This window comes from Pollachius pollachius, assembly GCF_949987615.1.
Source record: "Pollachius pollachius genome assembly, chromosome: 16".
NCBI lineage: Eukaryota > Metazoa > Chordata > Actinopteri > Gadiformes > Gadidae > Pollachius > Pollachius pollachius.
The window spans coordinates 4,020,750-4,034,398 of NC_136949.1; the positions used below are offsets into that span (position 1 = coordinate 4,020,750).

The 13,649-nt window shown below is 45.3% G+C and overlaps 2 protein-coding genes across 2 annotated transcripts; both read left to right on the plus strand.

The window, feature by feature from the left end:
• Nucleotides 1–898: 898 nt before the first annotated feature.
• On the plus strand, nt 899–5,617 carry hsp90aa1.1 (heat shock protein 90, alpha (cytosolic), class A member 1, tandem duplicate 1). The gene is made up of 11 exons (XM_079753499.1): nt 899–1,008; nt 2,026–2,172; nt 2,293–2,659; nt 2,754–2,887; nt 2,990–3,289; nt 3,414–3,579; nt 3,690–3,880; nt 4,085–4,232; nt 4,349–4,617; nt 4,894–5,227; nt 5,351–5,617. The coding sequence occupies exons 2-11, from the start codon at nt 2,026–2,028 to the stop codon at nt 5,458–5,460; spliced, it is 2,166 nt and encodes a 721-aa protein (XP_079609625.1). The 5' UTR covers nt 899–1,008; the 3' UTR covers nt 5,461–5,617.
• A 379-nt stretch (nt 5,618–5,996) lies between these two features.
• Nucleotides 5,997–13,307, plus strand: hsp90aa1.2 (heat shock protein 90, alpha (cytosolic), class A member 1, tandem duplicate 2). The gene is made up of 11 exons (XM_079753493.1): nt 5,997–6,089; nt 7,494–7,643; nt 7,992–8,358; nt 8,490–8,623; nt 8,911–9,252; nt 9,705–9,870; nt 10,019–10,209; nt 11,018–11,165; nt 11,434–11,702; nt 12,272–12,605; nt 12,911–13,307. The coding sequence occupies exons 2-11, from the start codon at nt 7,494–7,496 to the stop codon at nt 13,018–13,020; spliced, it is 2,211 nt and encodes a 736-aa protein (XP_079609619.1). The 5' UTR covers nt 5,997–6,089; the 3' UTR covers nt 13,021–13,307.
• The last annotated feature ends 342 nt before the right edge of the window (nt 13,308–13,649 follow it).

The following is a 13,649-nucleotide window of genomic DNA, read 5'->3' on the forward strand; positions in this document are numbered from 1 at the left end:
ATGGTAGGCTTACTCATGATACTTGGATAGACCAAAATAATCGGACTAAAAAATATAATCTCAATGTCATCTCTTGTGTTACACAAGACAGCGGTACAGTCTGCATGCAATCAACTGGAAATATATTATATTGCGTAACCAGTCATAGAACAGACGACAACGCCATCATCTGGTAAACAAAAAAAAAAGATGCAGTCAAAACAGCTACACTAGACCAGAACCTTCTAGTCATTTATACAGTTCTACTGGCCTTCATAAAAAAGATTTACAAAAGAATGTTTTCCAAATCATTGTCCTCATAATTATACCCATAGCCTATATGTTAAGTAATACGCAGGACTACATAGACCGACCTGATAAAGATTTGCAAAGGCCTTCATCCAAAGGCAAATCATCACAGTAAGCACCCATTCAGAAGCTCTCATGTAAATGTGCATAATGCGCTTCAACGGCTATCCCCTTTGCCTGTGAAACCTGTGATGATAACTTAAATCTTGGATCAATCTGGACCAACTAAAGACTGGCGCCTTGTGTCTTCTTTCAGAGCTTTGGGGCCAGTGTCGGTATTCTTCCCTGCCATGGCGGCAGGTGTTAGAACAGGCCGCAGAACCACACAGCTGTGGCACCGACCGGAGGTCTGGGAGATAGTGTGGGCCAGGCCCAGGACAGGCTATCAGGAAAGCCCTCTTGTCTGAGTGACATGCACCCCTTGTGACTCTGTGGCCCTATAAGGGCACATGAAGTTTAGGGCTCAGGAGACCCTTCCCTACCCCCCACCCAGCCAATACCCATACTGTAGTAGGCAATTCTTCTGGAAGCTTCTGAATGGGTTCTTCGAGAAGCCCCCCCCTTGAGTATAAAAAGACAGATGCATGTGGAAGGGCTAGTACATAGAGAAAGAAGCCACAAGAAGACTTTACTCAAACCAAGAGGAGAGAAGCACATATTTGGAGAGATTGAGGCGGACATATTCTAAGATATAGTTCAAAGAAGACTATCCTAGTAAAGGTAAGGCTGGACTATCAAGACAAACTAGTCGTTGTTTAATTCATAGTATTCAGTTTAATTCAGATTTCAATGGAGTTTAACGTTTGCAGAGAGAATTTAAAATGGGTTTAAACGCAGTGGATGAGTGCTAGGTACAATATAAACCGATGAATCTCTTAATAATTGATGAGGAAGGGTTTATTCGAGTTGTTTCTATCCTTCTTCTATCCTGACTTTGTGAGGCCACAAAGTGTAAAGAGCACATGGCTTACAGCATGACCCCCAAGAGTAGCAATGGCCGCTTTGCACAAAGAGCAGTAAAGGAGTTTCTTTCTGCAGCCCTACTCATGTACAACAGTTATCAAGGACATTTTACTGATACATAGGAATAAATGCGGGTATTCAGAAAATCTACTACAATAACTAATACTACTACTAGACTGATAGTTAATGAGAACTGCTACTACTACCATCACCAAACTACAGTACACAAATAAGTATAATATATTATTTGATGGAATCATAAGGAAAGTCTATATTGTCTTTCCTTCTAAAGATATATCTACATAAACCTAAATTCATACATTTGCTCATTGCAGGCCTTTTACTACAGGCCTATAACTAAACAAAGTTTTCTTTATACAAATCTAAATTAAATAATCATATATTGCATTTAAATGTAATAATCATGTTGCATTTCCTTATTTGCCAGACATGTTAACCTTATTCTCAGTCTTTTGAGAGAGGGCTTCATGCGACACACCTCGCAGCTGTTGGCAGCCGGGTGTGAAAGGCATGGTAGACCCCTCCCCTTTTTTGAACTGCCCATCTTTGATTGGCAGAAGGAACATGTGTAACAGGAGCCTAGCAGTTCCCTTGTCACCCCCCAATTGCAATGCACTCACTTACAGGCGTGGGGGAGGGGGGGGGGGGGGGGCGGGGGGGGTTGCGCTTTAAACAATTCAAAAGACAAATTGTTGTTTCTCTTGCAATCTCTAGGCTTTGTTTATAACATTATTATATTCTCTCCTGATTCAGATGCCAGGGAAAGCCGGTACCATGGAGGAGGAAGCGGAGACCTTTGCCTTCCAGGCTGAGATCGCTCAGCTTATGTCTCTGATCATCAACACCTTCTATTCCAACAAAGAGATCTTCCTTAGGGAGCTCATCTCCAACTCTTCCGATGTGAGTAAAATCAATTGATTTGTTATCATTAGTTTTAGCCATATGAAAACACTTACGCAAACTATGATATGGTGTTAACGTCAAGCATCGATATTTAACTTTTGTATTCCATTCGGGCAGGCCTTGGACAAAATCCGATATGAAAGCTTGACGGACCCAACCCGACTTGAGACCTGCAAGGAGCTGAAGATTGAAATCAGGCCCGACCTGCGCACTCGCACCCTCACCCTGATCGACACCGGCATCGGCATGACCAAGGCCGACCTGATCAACAACCTGGGAACCATCGCCAAGTCTGGCACCAAGGCCTTCATGGAGGCCCTGCAGGCGGGAGCCGACATCTCCATGATCGGTCAGTTCGGCGTGGGTTTCTACTCGGCCTACCTGGTGGCGGAGAGGGTGACCGTCATCACCAAGCACAACGATGATGAGCAGTACATCTGGGAGTCAGCAGCTGGAGGCTCCTTCACAGTCAAAGTTGACACCGGTAAGCCTACCCTTCACTTGACCTCCAGCTCTTGGATTGTAGACTATTCATACACAGCCTGGCATCAACTGACTCCTCGCTCCGACGCTTTCAGGGGAGGACATTGGCCGCGGCACCAGGGTGGTCCTGCACCTCAAGGAGGACCAGTCTGAATACTGTGAGGAGAAACGCATCAAGGAGGTGGTGAAGAAGCACTCGCAGTTCATCGGTTACCCCATCACCCTCTACGTAAGTTCTCACTTGACTTTAATGCTGCTCACTTTATGAGCATGTTATACTTCAACCTCAGCCCCACGACCGACACTTCATCAATCTTAAAACTTATTCCAGGTTGAGAAGGCCAGGGAGAAGGAGGTGGACCTGGAGCAGGGAGAGGAGGAGCCGGAGAAGGACGCGGACAAGGACAAGGACGCGCCAAAGATCGAGGACGTGGGCTCGGACGAGGATGAGGACACCAAGGACAGCACCAAGAAGAGGAAGAAGATGGTCAAGGAGAAGTACATGGATGCCGAGGAGCTGAACAAGACCAAGCCCATCTGGACCCGTAACCCCGACGACATCACCAACGAGGAGTACGGAGAGTTCTACAAGAGCCTCACCAACGACTGGGAGGACCACCTGGCCGTCAAGGTAGGCCTGCGGTTCGGCAAAATCCAACGGCGATGCTGTATGTACCGCCAGTGTGTTCCCCATTCAGGTAGCGATGTCTTTCGGCGCAAAGCGTTAAGAATGTCCTTTCTTTGGTCTCTGCCAGCACTTTTCCGTGGAGGGCCAACTGGAGTTCCGTGCGCTGCTCTTCCTGCCCAGGAGGGCCTCCTTCGACCTCTTTGAGAACAAGAAGAAGAAGAACAACATCAAGCTGTACGTGCGCCGGGTCTTCATCATGGACAACTGCGACGAGCTGATGCCCGAGTATCTCAGTGAGTGGCACGCTAATGCCAAGTGCAAGCTTTTCTGACCACGATGTGAGCTTAAGTGTGTGTACTAACCGTGATCCTTGTCTCCCTCTCCCCCCCCCGTCCCCCATTAGACTTCATTAAGGGCGTGGTGGACTCTGAGGATCTCCCCCTGAACATCTCCCGAGAGATGCTGCAGCAGAGCAAGATCCTGAAGGTCATCCGCAAGAACCTGGTGAAGAAGTGCCTGGATCTCTTCACCGAGCTGGCCGACGACAAGGAGAACTATAAGAAGTGCTACGAGCAGTTCTCCAAGAACATCAAGGTTGGTTTCAGGCCGCTTGGGTTCTCCCCTCCTTGTTTTTGCTATCAGTTGTTATAGCTCACCTGGAAAATTCTGCGACCATTTTTATGTATTTATTTGTATTCAGTGGTCATTTTTTGTTTTGTATACATAGATTGGTGATTATTTAATTATTTAAAATCAATATTTTTTAATAATCACTAAATGTAACTTTCTGCCTCATAGCTTGGTATCCATGAAGACGCCCAGAACAGGAAGAAGCTGTCGGAGCTCCTCCGTTACTACACCTCCACCACGGGTGATGAGATGGTCTCCCTCAAGGACTACGTGTCCCGCATGAAGGAGAACCAGAAACACATCTACTACATCACCGGTTCGTAGTTTCAGCTAGACGTAGTCTACTTCTTTTGAATCGATTGTTCTCGCTGATGCTTCCTTTTCCAAGAGGCTCCGAATCTGAATGTTTCGTGTGGATTTCTGTTTGTTCAGGTGAGACCAAGGATCAGGTGGCCAACTCGGCCTTTGTGGAGCGCCTCCGCAAGGCCGGCCTGGAGGTCATCTATATGATCGAGCCCATCGATGAGTACTGCGTCCAGCAGCTGAAGGAGTACGACGGCAAGAACCTGGTGTCGGTGACCAAGGAGGGCCTGGAGCTGCCCGAGGACGACGACGAGAAGAAGAGGGGGGAGGAGCTGAAGCTTAAGTTTGAAAATCTCTGCAAGATCATGAAGGACATCCTTGACAAGAAGATCGAGAAGGTACATTTCCCCTTTCATTCAAAGATGAGACATTTTATCGACGCAGTAAAGCCCTCCTCTCATCGCCTCTTAGCCTTTCACAGCCTACTGCAGTTTCAAAAACCTTTTTATTGATATTGTTACTTAATATTTCGTTTTTAATTCTTCTTATTCAATATTATGTTAATGTTTTGCATGTACCGTGTTGCTCTAAATATTCTAAGCACCAACTTCACAGAGGTGATCAATTATATTCCTGAGACACATCAACCTCATTACCCTGTTCCTCCACCACAGGTCTCCGTCTCCAACCGGCTGGTCTCCTCCCCTTGCTGCATCGTCACCAGCACGTACGGCTGGACCGCCAACATGGAGAGGATCATGAAGTCCCAGGCCCTCCGAGACAACTCCACCATGGGCTACATGACGGCCAAGAAGCACCTGGAGATCAACCCCACGCACCCCATCGTGGAGACCCTGAGGCAGAAGGCGGAGGTGGACAAGAACGACAAGGCCGTGAAGGACCTGGTGATCCTGCTGTTCGAGACCTCCCTGCTGTCTTCTGGGTTCACACTGGAGGACCCCGCCACGCACGCCAACCGCATCTACAGGATGATCAAGCTGGGTCTGGGTGAGTAGCTGTCACTCGGCGCGTGTGCGGAGGCGAAACAGGCTGGAGATGTCCGGATGATGGTTCTGGTTGCAGATCTCTGTCAAGGGATGTCTTGCTGATGGCTGTTTTCTGTCTCTTCAGGTATTGATGACGATGAGGCTGCGATTGAGGAAATCATTCAGCCCAGTGAGGAGGATATGCCCGTGTTGGAAGGGGACGAAGACACATCAAGAATGGAGGAAGTTGATTAAATTATTGTGTACTTATGTACTTATGTGCCTTCAACTTTCCTTCAACTTCGTCTTTTTTTTTTTAATAGCTTTAGTTCTTCCAGATATATTTTATTTTACAAAACTGCAATATTTTTTAAAATGTCATTTTAGCAAATTGTAACTACCTTAATTCATATTATTATAGCAATCCACCATGGTTATATTCTAAATCAGGTATCTAATTCAGACCTAATCAACATGTATTGATTTCGATCTGTCTTTTTGTACCTGTTAAATGTTTTTTAAGAAAGAAATCCGATTTATAATAAAAATGTATTTATACATGTTCTAAAATTGGTCTTACTATGACTCTTGGGGAAATTTCTTGACAACATCTGTGGTCTTTGCGGAGCAGTCACCTCTCTCCAGAGCCCGCCTACTTTACTACTCAAAGGGGGCCTGAACGGAGCGACAAAACCTGATTGACAGTCCGACTAGCCTATCCGCGGCACGGCAGGGAACATTCGAGACTAGACCGTTCTCGAAGGTTTGAAGGCTTCGATATAAAGTGAGCCCAGCGTTATTCTGGTGACTTCATCCGGCTTGGCTGAGATTACACACAGGAGTCTGCACTTCCCGGCGGGATCTTCCTTAGACAGAAACGCAAGGTAAATAAATTAAGGCTCGATATAAGAAACAATATATTGCTAGGATGCTGAAGGGGCAAGTGCTTTGAATTGGTGCATTATTTTTTAATATAGGCTACTGACAACGGTTAGGAATACATGAGCGGTGCAATGGCTGCTATAACGTTACATTTGTTGGTAAAATTGAATGTATAAAATATAACACGCTGCGCATCTTTCATTAGGCCTATATATCGTCAAATACTATCTCCTAAAAAAAAATTAAGTCTAATATTAATCCTGCGTTAATGTTTATAATAGTAGTTGATGTTACAAACTAGTATAACGGGGTTGTATTGTGTTGTGCTATTATTATTTTATTCCTGCTCAACATGCCTATTTATTAGGGCCGGTGGAAAAACTTTTTAATTACTTTTATTGTGGGGCATAATCGAGGTATTAGTGTCTGAGGAGACCGGTGTGATCTGCTGCTTCTTCCCGTGGTGCAGCAGCATCTCACAACGACCATCCACAGAGATGGATATTACACACATAATGATCCCTCTGTTTTAAATCGCTATTTAGATTAGAGGCCTGGGATGGCGAAATAGGATGATGCATCCATGCTTAACGCGTGGAAAGGACCGTGAATTAAATCGATGGTAACGAGGAGGAGCTTTCCTCATGAGAGCTGGGATCCGCCTGGTAGTTTCTAGAACCTTGTCGTTGCCTCCTGAACCGATAGGGGGAGCGGCACTTGGCAACGGCTCCTCACCGCGAAACATTTAGCAGTTGGTCTGCAAGGTTCATTCAAAGGTTGTCATTTGATGTTCAATGAAAAGTCATGGCAAGCTTGCTTATCTAATTTTAAGGCAGAAGCAGACCTTTCTTGTCCTGATTTTAGGATGGTTTATGTACAGAATGTGTGGCGCTGATAAGAACACGCTGGTTATCCACCAGGCAAGCATCAATTAGATCTCATCAGTTTATAGGTACCTCGTTAAATGGTCATTACATTTTTTCAATTATCCTTTTGCCCAAGCTATGAACGGACCCAACTCCATCAATGGTATAATTATTATTCATCTGACTCCAATTACGTTTCTATTCAAATTTTCCATGTTCACCAATTTCAATTGTATCAATGAACATTAACAGTGTGGCAAGTTGCACAGCGTTTTTTTAAACTAATTTCAGTTAATCTCGACGGTACATTTGCATATTTGCATTGCGTTTCTTGTATGAATAAAGGCATTCTATACTTATCTCTAAAACAAAGACAAGAAACCATGTCTATAATGTTGACCAAGAAGTTAGAAACAGCCAGTTCCATTATTGTCTCAAATATGTGCAGACTGGTTAGAGATAAACCAAAAATAAAAGGTATTTTCAAACATTGAATGTCATTCGCGTCAGTCTTGACATTTCCTTGTTCCCTCTGCCTAGATGCCTGAAGCACACGATCAACCCATGGAGGAAGAGGCTGAGACCTTTGCCTTCCAGGCTGAGATCGCTCAGCTTATGTCTCTGATCATCAACACCTTCTACTCCAACAAAGAGATCTTCCTTAGAGAGCTCATCTCCAACTCCTCCGATGTGAGTCGCTTGGAGAAGATGGTCGTCCATGTTTCTTTGATGTTATAATTTTTTTTATCTTTGTTATTCACAAAGGGAACATAATAATCCACAATAAATCAATGTATGTACAGTACAGTACATTACACAATTCACCACATACCACAGAAATAATTCCATTAATCTGTGGTCTAATGTGTTATATTTCCCTATGTTTGTGCAGTCAATTCCATTTCCATGTCACCTAAGATTTTAAGACGACGTATAATGATGATAAACACTGCTTCAATATTTGTAGCATTACTAAAAGTGTGATTATGAAACCCTTCATCACTTCATGTAACCCATGAAACCATGTCTTCCTTACAGGCGTTAGACAAAATCCGTTACGAGAGTCTCACCGACCCCGCCAAGTTGGACTCGGGCAAGGACCTCAAGATCGAAATCATTCCCAACATCGCGGAGCGCACGCTCACCCTGATCGACACCGGCATCGGCATGACCAAGGCCGACCTGATCAACAACCTGGGAACCATCGCCAAGTCGGGCACCAAGGCCTTCATGGAGGCCCTGCAGGCGGGAGCCGACATCTCCATGATCGGTCAGTTCGGCGTGGGTTTCTACTCGGCCTACCTGGTGGCGGAGAGGGTGACGGTCATCACCAAGCACATCGACGACGAGCAGTACATCTGGGAGTCCTCCGCCGGCGGTTCCTTCACGGTGAAGGTGGATAACTGTAAGTGAACGCTCTTAACGGTTCCCCAGATCCAAGTTTCTCTCCGTAACTGGAGAAAGACCGACATCCATCTGGGATCTCAGTTTTTCAAAATTGTACGTTTTTCGTTTTTTTGCATGTTCTCTGAGCAGCTGAGTCCATCGGGCGTGGCACCAAGGTGATCCTTCACCTGAAGGACGACCAGATCGAGTACATCGAGGAAAAACGCATTAAGGAGATCGTGAAGAAGCACTCGCAGTTCATCGGTTACCCTATCACGCTCTTTGTAAGAACAACATGCACCTGTGACATGAGCTGCCTTGAATAAGAGCAAAAAAAAAATCAATCAATTAATGAAAACCTTTCATTTTCATCTTTCATTTTCGTGTCAAATAATAAATGAATATATACATTTCTGATTAATGTATTCATTCATTATTTTTCATGAAAATGAAATTCATTCATTTTGAAAATGAAATTCATTCATTTTCATAGGTCCTTGTCCTAACAACATGGTGGTTTAAAAGTATGTTGATATCTCACTAATGGACGGTGTGCGTGTGCTCATCTAAGATGGAGAAGGAGCGCGACAAGGAGGTGAGCGACGACGAGGCCGAAGACGAGGACGGGCAGAAGAGCAAGGAGAAGCACGGCGAGGACGACGCGGACAAAGACGAGGACAAGCCCGAGATCGAAGACGTGGGCTCGGACGACGAGCACGACGAGCACGACCACGGCGACAAGTGCTCGGACAAGAAGAGGAAGAAGAAGATCAAGGAGAAGTACATCGACCACGAGGAGCTGAACAAGACCAAGCCCCTGTGGACCCGTAACCCCGACGACATCACCAACGAGGAGTACGGGGAGTTCTACAAGAGCCTCACCAACGACTGGGAGGACCACCTGGCCGTCAAGGTACGGGAGCGGTGGTCTCAGCCACGGGTTAACATTAGGGGCGGGAATCACGGGGTCCCTCACAATACAACATGCAATACATGGCCCACGATACCGATGAAATCGCGATATTGCGATTCTGCGATAATCTCTATATATATATATATCACGATATATGTCTAACTATAAATGCAAAATGACCATGAAAAGGTAAAGGTGATGATGGTTGGTGAGGTCCCCCCCTTCACTGTAAAGCGTCTTTGAGTGTCTAGAAAAGCTCTATATAAATTCAATCAATTATTATTATTATTATTATTATTATTAAAGTGCTTGGTTTCTGTCTTTATTCATGGTACAAACTGAGTTTGCACCATAGTTGCCGTACGTTCTTAGACGTTTGAACTGGGAAGGGTAATTCCTGAAGGGGGGAAGCAGTGGGCACCACCAACACCCCATGTGCTTCCATTCCACAGCACTTCTCGGTGGAGGGTCAGCTGGAGTTCCGCGCGCTGATCTTCGTTCCGCGCCGCGCGCCCTTCGACCTCTTTGAGAACAAGAAGAAGAAGAACAACATCAAGCTGTACGTGCGCCGGGTCTTCATCATGGACAACTGCGACGAGCTCATCCCTGAGTATCTGAGTAAGTTGTGAGGGAAACTCTGGCCACCAATTCATGAGGACCGGGTTGGCAGCCTTGTGTGAAATATTGAACCGTTATTCCAACCGCGTCGTTGAGTTGCCACTTTGATAGGGCCAGACTGAGGACAAACCGTCTCTTCTGTTTTTAGACTTCATTAGAGGCGTGGTGGACTCTGAGGATCTCCCCCTGAACATCTCCCGAGAGATGCTGCAGCAGAGCAAGATCCTGAAGGTCATCCGCAAGAACCTGGTGAAGAAGTGCCTGGAGCTCTTCATTGAGCTGGCAGAGGACAAGGAGAACTATAAGAAGTGCTACGAGCAGTTCTCCAAGAACCTCAAGGTGGGTGACTTCAGGTTATCAGTGGGAAGTGTTGTGGCCCTCTTGAATTTGTATTGATCAAATCCTCGATCATCGTGGTCCTATTTGTTACTTGGATATTTTGTGTTGGATGAAGAAGACCAGCCACCGTCTCTGAACACGACCGTATGTCCCTGTGACCTAACCCTTACCACCTGGCTGATCCTCTTTCCCTATTAACAGCTTAAGCTGCTTGAGACCATTTGAAAGCTCCTTACTGCCATCTTCTGTCTTGTTTGTGGACTGACATCAGTGTTGTTAACAGAAACCTGGGCTCTCATTGATCAAGTTTGCGTTCTGATTTTTTTTCGTAAACCATGTGTACCATTTTAAAGGGGAAAGGTTGAGGGAGACATTTTACTGCCAACCACATTTGCTCTCATGCAACAGTCTTAGACAGTTTAGTTTAGAAAGCTTACTCTAGTTTAGAGTGTACCCAGAAAGGTTCTCTACTTTGATTACACCTCTGTCTCAAGAATTTATGTTTTACTCTGTGATAAATGTATATCCTCTATGTTTTTATTGGACGTGTATTGACCGTATATGGTTATTTATGGGCTTAAATGTAAGGAAATTTGAATTTTTTAATGTATGCTCAGCATAAGAACACTAGATGAATGCCAACTTTTGTCACACTTTTTGTGCGTATGTACACCCTATATTTTATGCGCACGATAGAATTTAGAATCTCTTCTACCAACTGTAATAAATGAGGGCCCTGGCCTCTAAAGCTGGAATATAAAAAGCACCTACCTTGCCAATGATTCTAATCCATGGACATCTCTTTCAGCTGGGCATCCACGAGGACTCTCAGAACAGGAAGAAGCTGTCGGACCTGCTGCGGTACTACACCTCTGCTTCTGGAGACGAGCTGGTCTCCCTGAAGGACTATGTGACCCGCATGAAGGACTCCCAGAAACACATCTACTACATTACTGGTGTGTATGCTGGGTCAACCAACCAAACCATCTTCAGTCACAGGAATATGTTCAGTGACCATTTTGTATTTTCACATTTCATGTTTTGCTTGTTTCTCATGGAAAGTGAGAATGCAAACTATTTCCTTTGTGCTTTTGTGCCGACTTCATGAAGATGAAAGTGTTTGGGGTCCTTTTTTATAAATATCCAGGAATGTATGAATACAGGTTGGCCATAAGAAAGGTCTCTCATTTACCCAAAGATCTGACAAAAGTACCTGTATTTCAGGTGAGACCAAAGAGCAGGTGGCCAACTCGGCCTTTGTGGAGCGCCTCCGCAAGGCCGGCCTGGAGGTCATCTACATGATCGAGCCCATCGATGAGTACTGCGTCCAGCAGCTGAAGGAGTACGATGGCAAGAACCTGGTGTCGGTGACCAAGGAGGGCCTGGAGCTGCCTGAGGACGACGACGAGAAGAAGAGGGGGGAGGAGAAGAAGTCTCAGTTTGAGAACCTGTGCAAAATCATGAAGGACATCTTGGAGAAGAAGGTGGAAAAGGTGAAAGGGAGGAACGGGAGTATTGACAAGTCACCAACTAGGCTTGAAGTGCGAGTGAACCCTAACACAGCCTAACCCTGATACAGCTCAAAGTCAAACCATATGAGATTTGAGTATAAATGCATTATGAGGGGGAGGGGGAGGTGTTATCCCCATGGTTACGATCCCTGGAATTATTTTTTTCCTAGCTAGTACTCCTTGTTAATGATGAGCGATGGTAACCCTCTCTGGGAGGCAGTCAGGAATCTTAAGCGCTGCCCAGAGAGCGCACCACGAAACCAGACACAGTGTGGTGTGCGGCATGGATCGGTCACAAACAGATTGGCCAGACTGGCCACACAGGAGTATGAGCTTGTTCTTTCTAAATCGAGGTAACGCGTTAGCAAAAATGGCACAGAGTACTATGTTCAAGGTCATAGGTGTTTAAAAACCAAGAGAACAGGCCTTTGGGTTCACTGGCACTTTAGGGAACACACTGGAACATTACTGACACAACCTCTATGTGTCAGTAATTACTCAACATGTTTATTCTCTGTCGTTAAACCGCCTGAATCCTTATCTTGTCCCAGGTAACCGTCTCCAACCGGCTGGTCTCCTCCCCTTGCTGCATCGTCACCAGCACGTACGGCTGGACCGCCAACATGGAGAGGATCATGAAGGCTCAGGCCCTCCGAGACAGCTCCACCATGGGCTACATGGCGGCCAAGAAGCACCTGGAGATCAACCCGGACCATTCCATCGTCGAGACGCTCAGGCAGAAGGCGGAGGTGGACAAGAACGACAAGTCCGTGAAGGACCTGGTGATCCTCCTGTTTGAGACGGCGCTGCTGTCCTCTGGGTTCACCCTTGATGACCCCCAGACCCACTCCAACCGCATATACAGGATGATCAAGTTGGGCCTTGGTAAGTACCTGAGCCACCAGCCCAGGGACAAGAGACCCTTTACACACAGGCGGAAGCCTAGCACAAACAGGGCCACCAATTATAGCTCTGCTGCTCGTGCGTAGCAGGGCATCCTCATCCGTTGTCAAAGTGTGATATCTTCACTGCTTTAGTCTACGGCCTTCGCCCTGGTTCATAAACAGACTTGTGTTTAGTGTTATGAGTGAGAACTGTGTTTGTCCTGCGATGAAGTGTCATTGCATAGTCTGGTCCACTTTGGTCCAACATGGCACCCGTTTGTTGACATGTGTCCCTCTTCCTCTCAGGCATCGACGAGGACGACCTGACCACGGACGAGCCAACGTCCGCCCCCGTGGAAGACATGCCTCCTCTGGAAGGAGACGAAGACACATCCAGGATGGAGGAGGTCGATTAGGATCTCCCGGAATCCCTTCTGTTGTCTAGCTTTGGAGTTAATATAACACAATGTAAAGTATTCAATGTGGTTGAATGACATTGAAACCTTGCATTGACTACATGCACTTGCAGTTCATTCCTTTTACAATTGTTATTATTTTTTTGTTAATTTCAGTTTTTTTTCTATCATGTGTGTTGTTTTTGTTGGTATGCATTCCAAACTTCTAAGTGTGTTCACACTTTTACTGTAAATAAATATTACTGTGATTTGGAATGGTGGTACCCAGAAATAAAGTTGACCATGTTGACCAACTTTGGTTTCCAATAGATTGTTCCTTTATCAATCAATGATAATGTTGTCCTACTCTGCATGGAGTAACAGGATTCTTGAGCAAGTTTGGAAGGTATGGGAAATTACCTTAAAGTCTGGGCATTGTTATGTATGGAAATTTAAAATAATGTGTTTATTGATACAAGGAAAAATATTTTATTTAAAAAGAGTGGCGACACATTAATATGATCATGAGTAAACCCTAAGGTTTGTGCAAATAAAATGTGGTAAATTTAATAAGTAGTCCAGTAATAATTTAAGGATAGTGAGAGGGTTATGGACAATGTTGCTGAATGACAAGTATTTATCTCGCCAAT

Excerpts from the sequence above, each read along its gene's own strand:
- hsp90aa1.1 (XM_079753499.1), top strand. The coding sequence starts at position 2,026 with ATGCCAGGGAAAGCCGGTACCATGGAGGAGGAAGCGGAGACCTTTGCC. Across the intron at positions 2,173-2,292 it reads TCATCTCCAACTCTTCCGAT|GCCTTGGACAAAATCCGATA; the intron begins GTGAGTAAAATC and ends CCATTCGGGCAG. Across the intron at positions 3,580-3,689 it reads GCTGATGCCCGAGTATCTCA|ACTTCATTAAGGGCGTGGTG; the intron begins GTGAGTGGCACG and ends GTCCCCCATTAG.
- hsp90aa1.2 (XM_079753493.1), top strand. The coding sequence starts at position 7,494 with ATGCCTGAAGCACACGATCAACCCATGGAGGAAGAGGCTGAGACCTTT. Across the intron at positions 8,624-8,910 it reads GTTACCCTATCACGCTCTTT|ATGGAGAAGGAGCGCGACAA; the intron begins GTAAGAACAACA and ends TGCTCATCTAAG. Across the intron at positions 11,166-11,433 it reads ACACATCTACTACATTACTG|GTGAGACCAAAGAGCAGGTG; the intron begins GTGTGTATGCTG and ends CCTGTATTTCAG.